The sequence below is a fragment of the Rhopalosiphum padi genome, chromosome 3 (genome assembly GCF_020882245.1).
Source record: "Rhopalosiphum padi isolate XX-2018 chromosome 3, ASM2088224v1, whole genome shotgun sequence".
Lineage (NCBI taxonomy): Eukaryota > Metazoa > Arthropoda > Insecta > Hemiptera > Aphididae > Rhopalosiphum > Rhopalosiphum padi.
The window spans coordinates 60,692,096-60,710,632 of NC_083599.1; the positions used below are offsets into that span (position 1 = coordinate 60,692,096).

General features: G+C 25.7%; 1 protein-coding gene across 2 annotated transcripts in view; it reads left to right on the top strand.

Moving 5' to 3' along the window:
* The first annotated feature begins 1,646 nt into the window (after positions 1-1,646).
* LOC132928065 (uncharacterized) overlaps positions 1,647-18,537 on the top strand; it is a 40,660-nt gene continuing 23,769 nt past the window's right edge. For both annotated transcript variants that reach the window (XM_060992627.1, XM_060992628.1), the window contains exons 1-17: positions 1,647-2,175; positions 2,288-2,443; positions 2,555-2,905; positions 2,978-3,055; positions 3,117-3,212; positions 3,274-3,399; positions 4,327-4,516; positions 5,266-5,626; positions 6,967-7,090; positions 7,195-7,468; positions 7,550-8,237; positions 8,299-8,607; positions 8,668-8,791; positions 8,854-9,074; positions 9,156-9,473; positions 10,129-10,210; positions 10,828-11,217. In XM_060992627.1, the coding sequence (XP_060848610.1) occupies positions 2,327-2,443; positions 2,555-2,905; positions 2,978-3,055; positions 3,117-3,212; positions 3,274-3,399; positions 4,327-4,516; positions 5,266-5,626; positions 6,967-7,090; positions 7,195-7,468; positions 7,550-8,237; positions 8,299-8,607; positions 8,668-8,791; positions 8,854-9,074; positions 9,156-9,473; positions 10,129-10,210; positions 10,828-11,217 (3,849 nt within the window). In that variant the 5' untranslated portion in view covers positions 1,647-2,175; positions 2,288-2,326. The remainder of the gene's footprint in view (positions 2,176-2,287; positions 2,444-2,554; positions 2,906-2,977; positions 3,056-3,116; positions 3,213-3,273; positions 3,400-4,326; positions 4,517-5,265; positions 5,627-6,966; positions 7,091-7,194; positions 7,469-7,549; positions 8,238-8,298; positions 8,608-8,667; positions 8,792-8,853; positions 9,075-9,155; positions 9,474-10,128; positions 10,211-10,827; positions 11,218-18,537) is intronic.

Consider the following 18,537-nt stretch of genomic DNA (forward strand, 5'->3'; position numbering starts at 1 on the left):
TAAATTGTGCATACAACAGGTGGCTTATAATATGGGTGTTATTACAATATTTAAATATACAAGTCCGGTCAAACGAGGCGCCGGCATCGTATCGTGTGTACTGAGGCGCTTGACCTTCCTCCCCGGATCACGTTAGATAAAGTACCTAAGTATTTATGCTAATTTGATTATTGAGTAACTGACTCCATTGCGTAAGATGCACGTATATCGAGTATATTATTATTAGAACGTTTTTAAAATATATTTTAGGAATACTATAGGTTTTTATAAAGTAGGGACGTAGGTATTTTATTTTAATCTGGGTGATTTTAATTTTGTTGGATAATTTTTTCCTTCATTTTTTTTCATTTTACTAAAATAATGAATATAATTTGTAAAAAAAAAGTTATACCTATTTATTAGTTTGCTTAAAAAACTAAAAACTTTATTATTGTACATTTTTACTCAATTAAGTAATAGGTATAGGTATTATAAAAGTTATAACATGTGTACAGAATTGTTGTTTTATTTTATTGAATGTAAAATTAATTAGTTAATTTAAAAATAGTATGTATCCGCGATCCATATTTTGAAGCACCTAAGTAGAAGTAATTTATTTGATGTATTTCGATATTTTTATATTTTTAAAATGTGTTTTCTATAATACCCAATTCTTTTTTTTTAGTTTTGATATTGTAATTTTTTTCGTTCACTAATACTGCATTTTGTAATATAGGTTTCGGTTGTATTTCTTGATGACGCCAATGACGGAATATATACGTACTTGGATGAATTACATTGTCAATAGTCGTACGACTCGTACGACTTCCCAAATTTATCCCTGCCGAGATTACACATTACATTATAATCAAAAATTGAATTAGGTACCGCACAGTCACATGTCCAATTATTGTTGGGCCTAGTTTCTAATTCTACGAAAATATGGCTCGATACGCATTAGTTATACGGTGGTATCAAGTTATTATTTGTTAATCCCAGCATGCGTAAGTTCTAAGTAGCTACTATTATAATGTGAAATTCTTCAGTACCCCCGTTACCTGTCTGTAGGCACCAGCCACCAGGTACTCCAACATATAGTCACGTCAGTTACAAAAGCTCACATATAATATTTTAATACACGAGTAATTCAATCAACAATTATATTTTTTGTTTTCTCTTAAAATAATAAAACATTAAAAACCAAATTTACCCTCTTAAGCCACCGCTTCGCTTTACACTCGGCAAAAGACGCCTTCCGGAGAACTTCCTAAGTGAGTTTTTATTATTAATGTCACGGATAAATGCTTTTTTCACTTAGTATTCATTAAATAATACTTTTCTCACAATATAATACCTACGGACTACGATAGAAAAAAAAACGTACGCATTTAGTTATTTACAGACAAATACCTAAACAATGAACACGGACGGCGGCGGCAGAGTGTTGCGGACTTACGGTCGACCGATCAAGTAGATAATATAATTACATGTTATTACGTTTGACTTATATTATTATAATTCAGAGACTCTAAAAATTAGAGTTTAGACGATAAAATATTAATATTATGTCGTTGTTGTGCGGCAGCTGTACCCGCACGGTTCGCGAATTATTTGAGTAGAGGTACCTCTCTATTCGCTATTATGCACCGGTCGTGTCTTACAAACCACTTGTGTATTATTATGATTCCGGCCGTGGTCGCGGTCGTTTCGACCTGTCTTTAGCGCCATTTCGATATTAGTGTACAGTAATTAATAATTATATACACTTGTACAGTTGTACGTCCCGATGGCTATTACAATTATTTCGTTGTTTCGTTTTTATGTTATTTCGTCCATTATCAACAGTTGAACATCACCACCACCACCAGTTGTAGCATTGGCTATTGCATCATCGCTGCGCGGCGGTTTTAAATAAATAATAATAATAATTACGACGGGCACGTGCGTTGTCGTGCGGTCGGGCATTGCCTTATCATTATCGTATCAAACGAAATTATTGTTATGCGGAAAACCGTTCATTATCACAAATTCACACGGCGATAGTAATAATAACAATTATTTTGTTTTTGCGCGTATTGTATGATTTGTGATGATTGCTGACGAAATACGTCAATAACAATAATAATCTTTCCTGTGGGTAGCAAGCTGACGACTGACCGCGTAACACATACCAATTATATGTACAAACGCACACAGGTAGGCGTGCAATGCAAATAGTTACATACGGGTAGATACCGATGTTATGTAATTAATTGCATGTAATATAAACGAAATGACCAGTTTTCATTGCTGTGGTAATATCGTTTAGCATACATGACGGAATAATTATACGGCAACCACATACGCGATGGAGGAAACGGACGATTGGGATAATAACAGTAATTGCAGTAGTTTAATAACGTCGTCGACTGATTCCGATTGCGGTTCGGTGCTCTCTGTAATTCTCAATCCCACACAGACGCAGGTAAATCTGTCAGTTCTAGTTATTCTATCTGTAACGTTTAATACTCTTGTCGATAATCACATTACATACATACTATTTTATATTATTCAAAAATACATTTGTGGCGCTTAGGATGACGGACCTGAGACGTTTACTTATGCTGCACCACTACCCGTGGGATCCTATGCTCTTGCCTCGTGCGTATATGTACTAATTGACAAAGGTAGATCAATGAGTGCAGACATGCGAGTCATGTGGTATTTGAAACGTTTGGGGACCATACAGATGGTAGACGATGATCTAGACGTCGAATCGCCAGAGCAATGTAAAATAATGTCATTTATACCCAGAGAAGAAAATTTGGATAAAGATGGCTTTGCAAATTCTATTTTTGTTATGGATGCATATACTCGTGTTTATTTTTTGACAGCCGTATATAATATGGTATATTGCTTAGACATGAGTCCATCTAACTGTTCAGTTGTAAGAATAATTGAAATACTTATTTACTATTGTACAAGTATTACATCTGGTTTGGTTTTAATTTTTGTGTAGGATATTCAGAGATGTCATGTTATGCTTGATGAGATGATTGTGGCATTGCGTAGAAGTATTGAAGGGTTTATCAGGCCTGTATGATATATTAATTTATTTTTATTTTATTTTTATTTACCATTTATTTTTATCCTGATAGTTTATTGTACCTGGATCTGATAAGATTGTTTTTGAACCACAAGTGTATGTCACAGTTATAGTACATACACCATTCTACACATCACCAGCTCAACAGGTTTGAAATATTTTATTAAATAAATATTTGTAATATGTGTTAATTAAAAAAAAAAAATTAGGTACTGGTACAAGGATGGCTTATCAATAATCGTAACTTTCAAGAGTTTATTAAAACGATCACAACAGAAATGAATCGTCTAGAAAACTCATTAGCAATGACTAAAAGAACTATTCGAAAACCTAAGGTAGGTAACTTAAATATACGTTTTTCTATGTGTGTTTATTTTTCAAGACTAAATATTTAAAAAAAATCTATCAGAGCCATATTGTCATATTACTATATTTGGTTTGGTTGTTGCTACTGTTGGTTTTGTTTTAGTTAGGCGCTGCCAATACTAAAAATAAAATACTTTGCAAGTATAACGTTTGCAGGTTAAGCTGTATAATTTAATACTATATTCTATAACAATGCTTTTTAAACTTTTGTAGTACATGGACTCCTGATAAAAGACTTTTAGAAACTGCGGATTCCCTTAGCCAATTTTCTTTCTAATAAATTTGTTTATAACTCACTTCTTAATAATATATTTATCAATACATTTTAATATCTTGATAAAAGGATGTTCATTTGCATGTGTAGTTTTCATCTTATGTATGAACTAAATTGGTATTCAAGAGAATCAATTTTGTGTTGTTAGCTTTTAATATTAAAATTAATTAATCTATTGTCAAATTTAATGGTAAGGGAATCTGTTCTTTTTTGTACTTTTTATGATATTTTAAATTTTGAGTGAACTATGCATATTTATATTCAATAATTTACTTATTAATTGCTAAAAAATGTATGAGAGAACACATTTAATGTTCTTACCTTTAAGTTTGATAATGGATGAATTAACTCTAACAATTTGTTCTGCTGAACTCAAGTTCTCATGTTTGTAAGATAGACTTACACATGAGAATGCGGTGTTCTCTTAATGAAACCAACTGTTTTGGATTGATCAGAATATTTAAACATTTCTAAAAACTAAAGTAAATTTAATATACTGTATGCATTATCTTTGAATAGTACTTTGAATGAATGCTCTTAAATGTCGAATAGTTTTAATAACAAAAAAATATAACTGGAAAGTATTATACATATTGTATGATATATTATTTGTCTTTTATAGCATTTTATTGATGAAAATCAAAGCAATAATACTCCAGTGAGCGATGATTCAAATACAAATCATCATAATTTGATAAATAATGATTCAAATGTAAGACCTACATTTAATAACAATCCTGATTCAGGTTTTATAAACACTTTAAGATATGGCATGTTAGCTGTTAGATTATTACCCCAATCAAGCATATCAAGTAAGCTATTTTTTTTAAATACTTTTTAATTTAAATTTGTATTATTGTAATTGTAATTTTATTATTCAATCAAATGTTGCTTACAATTTTGAAAAATAATTCTGTAATTAAAAATTTGTGTGAAAATTGTTCTTTAGTATCGAATAAAAAATTTTTCATGTCAACTGATTAAAATTAAAATTATTATCATTATAATATATTATGAAAAGTTATATAACAATATGTTTTTATATTTAGATAACACTTTAAGCTTTAAATTCATATTTATTGATAAGAAAGTTGACACAGATAGTAATTTAAAATCTTTATAATATTTCAATTTTTTTTATAATTTTCTCAAAAATTTCAATAAATTATAAAATATTAATTTTTTTAATGACTGGTTTATTTTGTGTATTCTTTATATTTATATTTATAATAGGTTTTTTGTTTTACTTAATCATGTTCATAATATATATACCCTATATCCATAATACATATACATTTTCAACCAAATTTTCAACTAGTAAATAAATAATACTATTCTAAAGTCATATAGCTTTCTTAGTAGCTCTTATACTTAAAATAGTATTTACATTTTATACATGTGTATTAAATATTTATAGTTACTTAGAAATGATTGAATAAATAGGTATATGATTTACTGTATGTCAGTATATTAATATTACAATCATATTTGTATATAATATTATTTGTTTTTGATTTTTGATTTGAATAAAATATGTAGTGTAACAATATTTGATTTTTAGATTTAATTGTTATTACTGATGGGATGATAACTTTGGCTGACATACAAGTGCTTGATTCAGTTTTAAATCAATTAAGATGTATAAGTGTGGCATGCTCATTTTTGCATGTATCTAGTCAATTTCACCCACATTCAGGCCATGGGAATGTGCCATATTCTGAGTTGATGCAGCTTATAGCAACAGCCACATCTGGTACTTACTTAAACTCATTTCCAAAAACAACACCTAATTTAGTTGTTAATTTTTATCACGATAAATTCATCATGTGGTCATTTAAAAGAGGAGATAACGAGTCTTCAAACAATACAACAAACCTTAGTTGCACACCTCCACGTGTTCGCCCTGGTGAATGGACAGTGAGGTATTAATCAATATTTTATATGCACATCTTACATATATCTAATATTTTATTGAATCATATTGTCAAGAAAGAGCGTAACCTACCAAAAAATAAAAAGTATGATTTTTTCAAATAAGAAAGATAGATATTGGAAAAATAACTTTGAAGTAGATAATAATAATAATAATAATTTTAAAAGGGTAAAAAGTTTTACTAAATTGTAGAGATAAGCGATAATATAATTTGTTTTCTTGATACTTCAGCATAGTATAAAGTATCAGTCAAATTTTTTTTACAAGATTTGTGTGATATTTTTTAAGTATAATATTAATATTATAATATAATATCCATACATTTTCTTCTCTTCATAACTTTTAATGTATTTATATTTTAATAAATAATAGCTTTAAGAGTTTTATTTGTTCATAAACCACTATAATATTATCAGTTATAAGTTATAACATTTATAACATATATAGCATACATATTTATAATATAATATAATATTTTTAATTATTATTAACAACTTATAATCATCTTTGTATTATATTTTTAAATATTTTTAATATAAAATAAATTAAGATCAACATATATTGAGAAAAAAAACTTTATAATTAGAAAACTTAAAATATTTTTACATAGGTTTAAACTAGCTTTAATATTTTAAAAATGTAGGTAAGTATTGAAAATATGTTTTTTAATCAATATTAAAATATTTTGTTTCTAAATTAGTTTTGGAATAAAAACTATCTACCTGTATAACTACAACATTATTGGTAATTAAAAATTATTTTCTCAAAAAATAATATTTTTATTTTACCAATTTTGAGGTGAACTATTTTAAAAATACCACATCTAGAAAATGCAAATATAAATAGGTATTTGGTGAAATGTATAGTTCTGTAGTTATTTTATTTCAAATTAAAAAACAATATTTATTAAAATATTTATTTTTTATGTTTTTATTAGTTTCTGCCAATTATTTTAAATTATCCTCAAAGCATCAATTAGATTTGATTTTTCTGTAACTTATAGAGATTCTTAAAGTCGAAGATTATGCATTTCTTTTTTATATAAAACGCCACATAAAAAAAATACTGTAAAATTGTTCTGATCAGAATCTAAATTGAAAGTATGCAATCATTATTTCAGTTATGTTATTATTTTTTATATTAGTATTATTTAGTTTTATTCAATTTTAATTTTGATAATTTTGTTAATTGTATTTCAAAAAATGTATTCCTATGAAAACTGTTTAAATTTAATATTGTAGGTTTCGCCATTTCTATTGTATACATTTCTGATAGTGTAAAGATCCAATAAATAATTAATTTTAACAAGAAAATAATAATTTGTTTTAGGAATTCAAATTTTTATGGTAACAGACAAACACAATTAGTAACTAAAAAACAATTTAGTGATCATATTCAAGCAAATCTTGATAATGTAGTGTGTTGCCGTTTGCGTGAAGGATTTATTATTGAGGTATTTACATGAGTTGAATTTTTTATTTTCAGTTTAATATTATTTTACTGTTTACAACAAAGGTTTTTTTTTTTTATATATTGTTAATAAATAAATAATTTTAGGATATACAATTTAAAGATGCAGGAAGTTCAACTGTTGTTCCTTATATGAACAATTCAAGTAAACTACAACTAAAATTAATTTTGCCGTGGACTAATCATATATATATTGAGTATGATATAACTGTGAAGTGGCCTCCATCGGTCAAAAAAAAAATCATACCAATAGTTGTTGAAGAAAAACCAGAATTAGCAGAACCATCGACATCAACATCGCAACCACCTGCATCTATACAACTAGACAGTTTAAATATCTATTACACTGTTTCAGTCAAAGGTACAACAATAGTGAATCATTATTATTACATATTAATTATTATTTATATATTTTATTCATTGATATGATTATAAATTATAGGTCCATATGAGTTTTTACATGATATAACATGCACTAGAACTAAAAAATCGCAGTTACTGTCAAAAATTCCTAGACAATGCCAATTTCATTTGTCATCCTGCCGATCATCATCAATTTCTGTTGCTACTGCTACAACTACTATTACAAGAAATTTGAATTTGCTGACTGATAGATCATATAGTAGTTTAGAAAAGAAAGTTTCTTCTAAGTATAGGCAAGCTTTGATTACTCGATTTTGGTCAACTATGCATTCCATAGCACAAACTGATTTGTTAATTAAACATTTGGAAGCGTATTCTCCTAGCACAGGTCATTTAATGAATTCTGAAAATTTTAATCAACCAATAGAACAGAATGAAACTCAAGATCAACAATTCCAGAAACAAGAAAATCAACAAACAGTACAAATAGAACCAACATCACAAGTGATACAAAACCTCCAAGTACTAGAAACGCCTCAAATCTTACAATTGGATGATTCTAGTGTGATTCCAAGTAATTTAAATAGTAGCAACTCTAAAACAGATACAGTGTTTAGTACTGAAAAAACAGAAGCAAACCTGCTTAGTTTTTTGACATCTGAAGTTCCAAACAAAAGTCCTTTACATAATGGTGTACCATTATTCTACTATTTGGTAACAAATTCAAACACATCATTTTGCTTAAAGCAGAATCAATTTAAAACAGAGTGAGTTTTGTATTGCTTTTTTGATGTTATTAAAAATGTTTATAACTAAAATGTATTTTAGTGATCAACAACAAAGTTACACTGATCAACAACATCAACGATTTGTAGATTTTTGGAAACCTGTTTGTACCTTAGACCCTGATACTCAGTGGCCCAAATGGTTTTCTACTTATAGAATTGGTGGTGGTGTATTATTGTTGAGACATGATCGGCCATTACCACAGTGGTTTCATAAGGAAAATATGGATATTGATAGTTATCAAACGTTGACTTGCAATAAATCATCTGTAGCCCTGTACACTTTGTTGAAGCAATGGTGCACATTTGTTTTAATTGATGAACACTCTTATGTAAAATGTTTAGACCAAAGGTAAAATTGCAGGCAATTTTTAATATTTTTGTTTAATTGAACTTTTTTTTTCGTTAATAGTGAAACATACACTGATGATGTATCATTTTGTATTGCACGAGTTTCACCTAGGCCACCATCTTGCTGTTGTGTAGTATTGCATTTAGCATTTCAAAGTTGTGTACCGGCATCAGTCCACCATAAGGTTTAAATACCTCATTGATTCTTATTATTAAAATAGTTAATTAAATTTATTTTTATTCTTAGATTATGGATGATTTAAAGAAAAATATTGAACTATTGGATTCAACTACTGCAGTAGAACAGTTTTCTTTTGAAGATAACAATCAGGTTACTGAAGATCAAGAAAATAACAAAAAAAAAGTTAAAACAATTACTATTGAAGAATCTTTAGCACCAAATAAACCTTCAAAACATCAAAGATATGTGTATTTAATGGATAAACCTCTAGAAAAGATTTTAATTAGGTAAAGTGATGAATTAAAATATTTTAATAAATTTTTATGTTCAGAATTGGAATATATTTTTAAATTTTACTTAATTTTAAGATATGAGCGGATTCCTTCAGAATTCACCACTGTTATATTCCCTGATGGTTCACAACCCTCTTCTGCTATAACAACAATAAATATACAAAAGTCAAGGTCTAAATTAAACATTGGACTTCCTCATGATACTGTTCATGAGTCATCAACTGGAGTAGAATCAAAACCTGTATCAACCACTACTACTCTTTCACGTTACTTGTATCATAAACGGTGGATATGGAGTAGTGGATGTAGTCGCTATAGTCAATGTAGTAACAGTGTGTCTCAAAAATTACAATTACAACTGCAATTAGCACGTACTCTATCGGTGTTGACAAGGTATAGTATAAATATTATTAATAAAATATGCATTTTATATGATTGAGATATCTTCAGTATTTAGTAATTATTTAGCTTGGATTTTTATTGTGTCTCATATATCATTTCATATAATCAATTTCGTTATCATTTAACACCTGTTAAAATTATCACATTTTATTATTTTACAATTTATTGATCTTGAAAAACTTAGTATTGATAACCTAAACCTCACATTACTTATTACTTATTAAATGCAAAGTAGATTTATTTTATTATTAGTAGTATAAAAGCAGCAGTAAATCATCTAAGTAAAAAAAAAATTGTAGTTGATCTATGTTAAAATAGTAAAAAAAATTTTTTGCTCTCAATATTCGATTGTTTTATTTACACATCAGATAGTTTTGTCTACTTTTGAAGAATTATTCTATCTGATTAAATGTTTTAAAAATAATAAAATATTTTTTCTTATTATTACTCCAGTTGATAAGGAAATATTTATCATACATATATACATACATAACTCTTAAACTAGTTAAACTTTTATTTTACCATAATGTTGGCTATACTATTGTATTTATAATGCTAATAACTGATGCGTATATATAAAATAATAAATATTTTTGTTAAGTATCTTTTTAAGATATCTTTAATTTGTTGTTAATTTAATTTTTAGAATACGATTGAGAGAAGGTTTCAAATTTGCACATTCATCTGCTGGTATTATAAACATGGTTTTAGAAGTAGACATGATAGAAGTTAGTATAAATATTTTCATAACAAATTACTGTTAATTAAAATAACAAAACAATTTTATTTTACTCATCAATTAATGTGGAGTTAAAGTGTAATTGAGTAAACAATAATTCAATAAGTGAAAAACATTTTATTATGCATTTATATTGGTTTTAACAGTTTTAAAATATTTAAATGTATAATACATTTCAGTAAAAACTTTTAAACATAAGATAATTTTTTTTTTCAGTATAATTAAAGGTTTTAAAAAATGTATTTTGCTTATTGAATATTAGTATAATTTGTGTTAATTAGATTATTATGTAATATTTTTAAATCTTTTAGAATTATGAGTAAAGTTGTTTCTGGAATTCGAATATAATTTTCTAATATTGTGAAGATTTGTCTTATACAATTATAATTAATTCTAATACAAATAGGTTAGGTATATGTAATAAGAAAATTAAGTGCATTGTATACTCAATGACTTTTTAGTACTTATATCAAATTTTGATAATAAATAATTTTTAGCAATCTAATTATACTGTATTAACCTTATAAAACTAATAATAGTTAAAGATTTTAAAATTAAATTTTGTATTTTGTAAGAAATAAATGAATAATAATAATAATATTTTAGGGATCACCACATTGTCCTAGTACGCCCACAAGTCATTGTGTTATCCAGTATGTTTTATTTCCGCCTAACAAACTACAAAAACATCAACCAAAAACTTATGAGTATAATAGCGTTTTTGATCAATTAAACATGGAAAATAATGACGATGAAAGTTCATCAATAATGTCAGTTGAAGAGCAACAAAAATTTGATAAGCGTCAAAAACAAGGGAGACATATAGTTTCTTTTGCTGGTGATAATAATGATTGTTGCTCAAAACATAAAATGGAAGACGAATACCAATTAATAACAGAATGTTGGATTGAGCCACAACATGGAACAGTGGTAGTTAATGAAAAACAAAATTATAATTATATGTCTGGATTGATGTATGAACAACTAGCAGATGCGGTGAGTAAATAATAATTGTTTATTTAATTTTATATTTATTTATTTATTTTAAGATGAGTAGATAGAATTACAGTCTATTATTTTTAATACATTTGACGTAAATAGTTTATATTAAAATAATAAAAATGTATAGTCAAATCTCAATAACTAAAATCTCAGGGGGGATAAATTACCATACATTTTATTGTATTTTTTTAATTATACGATATACCTCAAGTATAATTTATTAACATATCAAGAGCACATTTGAGTTATTAAAGTTTTTGAATTATTATGATTTGAATTATTGTAACTTTATTGTATAGCTAAATAGGTATATTTGTTCATGGAAGATGCCGCACATAAATTTAATAATTTTAAAATTTGTTATAATTTTTACATGTGGGGAATGATGGAATGTACTTTAAATATGATATTTAAGTCCTCTTAAAATAAAATGATTATATTGAATATTGACATGTACATAGAATGGCTGGGGGTCATTCTGATTTTTGTAAAAAACAGAAATCTTTACCATGAAGTCATGAAAAAAACTGGTTCTATTCTTTACCAAAAAAAAAAATAAATAAATAAATAATGCCATAGGACATAAATATGTATTGATGTATCTGCATGCTGTGTGGATACTTGTTTTTTCCCAGTTTATCGATCAAGGATTATAGCTGCTTTTAAAAAGTTTCTCCATCATCTTGTAGTATAAGTCGACTCATAGGTCATATTCTGGTTAATCGTTCTCGGATAGATCCGCTAGTACATTGATCCACTGAGTCTATTTATATTTTATATTTACACTTTTTTATTAATTGGACACCTCTGATCTCTTAGTATGACCAAACTACTACCCATTTATACCTAATAATCACTATTGATTATGTATACCTCGATAAGATGGAATCGCTTGAGACCTTGCAATTTTTCCGTGTTAACAGGTTTGCTTTGACAGGGTTCAAAAAAATGAAATTTGAAAAAAAGTATCAAAGAAATTTTCCGTATTATCAGGGTTCTGTTTTACCGAAGTTCTGTCTTATGGAAGTTTTACTGTATTATAAAATTTCTGCAATTATTATTATTTTCTTCTCTCATATATATTTGTTTGTCAGTTGAAGCTTGGCCCATATATTATAGAGTACTTTTTTTTCAAATATTAATAAATTTTTCTCATAAAATTTAGCTAATGAGTAATACCCTGTCTTACTTACATATGTCACTGTTGGTTGCACTGCCGAATTGACAAGCTATCGGCCTACCGAGTTTTAGGAATTTCTAACGTTTGATTACAGCTACAACTACTGTATAGTTAAAATAATTCAAATCAATTATATTTTCTACCAATGTTTGTACCAATTTATCACAAAAATAAAAAAAATACGACCAAACACTCAAAACCAGTCCATATTTTGAGCGGCCCACTGGGTTTTCCTCGGTTAGGTTAGCCATAGTTGGTTAAAAGTAGCAGTAGTATATGTGTATTTGTGATGTCCTCGATAGCAATTTTGATATTAAATATATAAAACCACTAATTACATAATTTTTACATAAATAATTGGGTAATATAATATATTATAATTATAATAAGTTATAATAATACCATAGTTAAAAATATGAAAACATTTATTTTAAAAGCATATATGTTTTATGTAAGCTAAATCTATGGGTCTATTATATTATTTTTGAAATATATACATTTTTCCCAATAATTCTACATTCAATTTTTAAGAATTAAAAACGTATTTAGTTTGTATTTTTCAGCATGGATAAATAATAAATAATATATAATTCACTGTAAAATTGTAGGTGAATATATTATACATTTATATGTGTCATACTATTCTTTTTCTACTTCTTTTATTCACTTTTCGTTCCCAACTATATGTGGTTGGCCACCCTTGTTTTAGACCTCCTTAGTCTCCTACTTCTTTACTCGTAACAATTATTTTTGTATCATTCACTATTCTGTTTATCCATCTCATCTTTGATCTTAATCTCTCTTTTTACATTTATACTAATTTCTTACTCTCATTGCCTTTGAGTCATCTTTCTTCAAAACATGACCAAACCATATCTATTTTATCATTAGTTTATGCTATTCCTATATTACTCCTAAACGGCTACACCCTTAATTAATTTTTTTTTTTAATTTATCCTTTTTTAATTATTCCATAAATCCAGGTCAGCATTTTTATTAATGACTATTCTTTGTTTCATTGCTCTACACACAACATAAAACACATATTATTAATAGTAATAATATCAATATTAGAAAATTTTATAGTGTTATCAAGTGGTCATATTCTTTTTATCAATTAGTGACTGAATTAATATTTGATACAATGTATCGATTAGGAACCTTACAAGCAAAAAAATCATTATTAAAACACAGATTAACTATAGATTAATTTATTTATAATCAATTATATCTATAAATATTATAAAGAATTTGAATACAATTAGAATTAAAAACTATAAGATGTACCTAAATTTGTGAAGTATTGTTATAAATTACATTTTATCATTTTGGTATTAAAAATAAATTAAATTTACTAAAATATATTATTATTTAAAAAAACTAGTGTAGTCATGAATGTATTATTATCGTATTGTAATATATGGTTACCTAGTAATAGTAAAAAATAAATTTAATATCTAATCATTTAATATAATATAGTCTATATAGTTACAACATCATCAATAGATTTACATTTACTATTATATTCATTTTAAACGATAACACATTAGAAGTGCTTTGTAAACATTGTTTGTGTGTCTAAGACATTTAGACATAGATAATATGAACATATAGTTATAATTTGTATAGAACTGTAGAATATAATATAAGAAAACAGATATATTGTTTTGAGGATTTTAAAACCTGTCTGCACATATGTTTTATATGGTTGTTGATTAAGTTATTATTTATTATACCGAGTCCTACCTATAAAAATGAGTTGATATGCAGGATAATGTAAAAAAAACATGGACAAGGGTACTAAACGGGAATTAACATAAATCGATAATAGGTAGATGGAAATATATAATACATATATTCCTATGTATATATATATATATATATATAATATATTATATCATCTGATATTAATAGCAATTTTGAAATAGATTAAAATAAGCTGTGTATCTAATAGTACGAAAGAGGAAGGAAGATATGTTTTCCATTTCATTAATCCACCTTATTTTTTTTTTGTCATCATCGCGTTATTATCTCTATAACTAAACAAATAAACAAATATTTATTCATCGATAACAATACCGGGTTTTCGACCCTCCTACTGAGGTGCGTTATTGGATAACTGCTTGTTTGCTGTGTATAAACTCCGTCATCAACGCGTGTGTTAGAATATATATCACGTACAGATAATATGTGAAAAAATAAAAACTTTAATATTACACTGACGAAATAATACCAAAATATGTTCATCAAAATACATCATATTATGTACATTGTTTATAAATATTTTTGAGTATGTTCTATAAAAAGATTTTTATATTCTCACTTTAGGTAGTTTATTCATTGGTAACATTTATATCATAGATGAATTTCCATAGTTTTCGAGTTTCGATCCATCTCATCAATACTCGTCGATACTTAAGGATATATTGACAAAATGCTAAAATGGTTCATTTGTCTGGTACTCTGTAGATATTATATTTCTTAATTCCAAATTAATTTTCATTTATAAAAAGTAAAATAAATCGATTAAATAGTATTAAAATAATATTTAAGATGATGTCATACCAGCATGTGTTGTGTTACTGTTATAAAAACGCATAAAGTAGCAAATTTTCGCTCAAAATATAATCCATTTTAATTTGGCACTTTTAATATTATAATTAAATTACTTATAACCAAAATTAAAGCTAAAAATATTAAATTGGGCCTCATGTAGGCTTTTTTGATATTTTAATTTTGAAATGTTATGACTATTATGAGCAGGGCTCGGGACTTAAAGCATTTACTTATTTTTATGGATTGACTTAAAATGTAGCAGAGTGCTATGGAAGTGTATGTCATGTTACAACACGTTCAATTATGAAATTTGAAAGTGTTTTTTTTTTCGCTTTTTTCAACGATTTTTTAAAAAAAATGCTTATTTCAAGTTGTTTAATCAGTTTTTCTACTTTTTATAGTTTTTTTAGAAAATCCCTCGGAAAATCTATAAACAATAAGGCAAAATGTCTCGAAAGTGAAATTTGATTTTATATAATATAAAAATGTATTTATTTTTTAGTTAGAAACTTTTCCCAATTATTTTGTCTGGAAAAAATTAAAATATGTTTTTATATCATGTTATTATACTTGATACGTAGTTATACCAATTGTCAAATTTAATATGATTATAGGAATTGACGTCCCGTAAAAAATAGAAATTTGATAAAATTGGAAAAACTGTTTGCATTTTTTAATTTAAATACACAAATACATAATTACAATATATTTAGGACAAAAATCCACATTGATATTTCCATTGAATACGACAATTTACTGGGAACAGCAGTACAATATTATATTTACCATAGGTAGTAGGTATACTCATTAGATTTGAAGCTAAAATAATTTTTAATTAGACCGTACTTTATACTTTTATAGATCATATTATATCTTAATTTATTACTAAAAATTATATTGATTTTAATGACGTTTTGTTTTTTCCTTTAAATTATTTTAAGTGTAAATACATTTTTTTAATTTTCAGAAAGATTTGGGTTTTTTTTAGAAATGTATTTTTATAAAATTCTCTAATTTTTCCATATTTCTGGGGTTTTGTGAATAAATCCAGGAATTTTTGAAATTCACCCGATTGTTCTAGCATTTTAATCTCTTGTTAATAACATCTATAAAACAATAGCTGCTTACATTATAGATATCCTACTAAAAAAAAATAGAAAAGGTACAGTGTGTATACTGCGGACCTCGATGACGATAAGATGAAATAATAATAATATTATTGTAATTTATAATTATTTGCGATAATTGTTAAAAACTTTTATAATTTTCGTTTATCAATTAATTTATATTTCAATTCCAAACATTTTTAAATGCAATATTCGGAAAAAATGTATTCTACCTACTATATTATTTAATAGTAAAATAAATTATTTTAATATCATTATAAATATATTATAAATTATAGACTAGCCCTCTATACTCAGAATCGTTTTTCGTATGTAATAATTGAATAATCTATGAACACATATTATGTAACTTACACCTCGATAACGAAAAAATTCGAAACCTACAGCCGGTAACGCAAAAAAAAAATATTACCTAAAAAAAGCTCCTATACATTAAAATAATTTTATAAGATCTTCCATTTATAATCTAAAAGTTGAGTAATTATTTTTAATATTTTAAATACCTTGATGTTTTTATTTTCAAAATCCGTAAAATCAAAACTGCTACAATTAAGGAGTGCTTTGCTCATATATTTTTTTTATTTTAGACTTAAATTTTGTACGAAAATCATGTAAGTAATCGAACTAGGCCAAAATATATATTTTTTTATGTATCTTAGAGTCTTAGCACCTGTAAATATACTAAAATATGCGAGAATTTTTACTTATTAATAATAATAATGTATGAAATGGGTTTATAATAAAACGAACATTGCATAATTCCGACAATGAATTGAACAGCCATCGCGTATACCTGCTAGCATTAAAACCATCACTATACATTTTACCATTTAGATTAGATGATTGTAAATAAGTTCTATACTCGAATTATTCATAAAAATGTATTTCTAAGTACTTAGGTACTATATTATGACTAAACTAAATAACAAATATACGTCGCATGATTATGTTGATAAAAAGTACAAAATTAAATTAAACATAAAAACATTTTTAAGTAGTAATATAAACGCTATAAAGCACTAAAAGAACGAAGTTCTTCGATTATGTATCATTTTCAATTAATTTTATTATTCAATAAGAAAAACACTTGAAAAATGATAAGTAATTAACAACTATAATACCTAAATATTTAATAATCGATAACTTTGCCATTAAATCTTTAAACAGTTACTGCATTAAATATATATGTTGAGTAAATTATAAGAGAAAACTAATTAAGTTTTTCATTTTTGGATTATAACAAAAAGAAAAGTGTGTATAAGCTTAAATTTAAATACTTTTGACTGCTATGTAATTATAGTAAATATGTAGTATATATAAAGGATTAAATTCTTTTTTTATGTATTATTTTATAGTAGGTACATTTATAAAATATTTAACCTAATTTACCAGTTAAACGAAGACCATTTTGGATAAATAAATATGGGAGTGCGTAAAATATCCGAAAATATTTGATTCTATCTGTATTTTGGTACAAAAATATTTTATTTCGTAAAATATATTAAAAAAAAAAAAAAAAGAATTTGGTAAGTCACCAGTACATATTATGTACTTATATATTATATAAAAACTATTATTCTAGTTTCGATGATTGTGATAATTTTTTTTTTTATCAATTTTCGTACGGAAATTGTAAATTAATTGTAAAACTCAAGGTTTGACTCATTTAAAAATAGTATTAGTTACAATTGTATAAATCTATATGTATCCATATTATTTTCGAAGTATTTACATGTAATTTAATTTCATGTTTAGTATTTAGTAACTACAATGTACGCTAAATAATAACGATTTAAAATATTTATATCGTGATAAGATTAGAGAAAACGCCATTGAAATTATTATATAATATTATGATTGTATGAAAATATTTGGTGTTTATAGATACTGTTCAAATGTATAGACATATTTTATAATAATTTACAATATGTACGTAGGTTATTTATGTATACAATTTCAATAATGCTTATTTATTAATAGTTCCCTTTTAAACATAAAATGTAATTTATTATATTGAAATAGGCATTAACAAATTTAGAAATAAAGTATAATATCCATAATGTATTATAAGTTATAAGTATAACATATGATAATATGTTTTAAGTAAACTATAGTAACTTAAAAGATGAAAAAATTAAATTAACCACTTTAATAAGTAACTTTTTACTATGATAAAATTTATCGAGTTACGTAAATAAAATAAATAAATAACGGAACTAAAAAATCTAAATTATATTTAAACATAATTATTTTTTTATTAACATTTTGCGTACATGAACGAAATTACATACTTAATGATGAATAATTATATTGATTATTTTGTTATAATTTAAAAATATCATTCTTAAGGACTTAAAATGTTTATATAATATGAGTTTTACTTCACTTTAGCATTTGCATAACATTTAGATTCATTTTAAGATACTACTTAGTACTTACCTATATTTATCT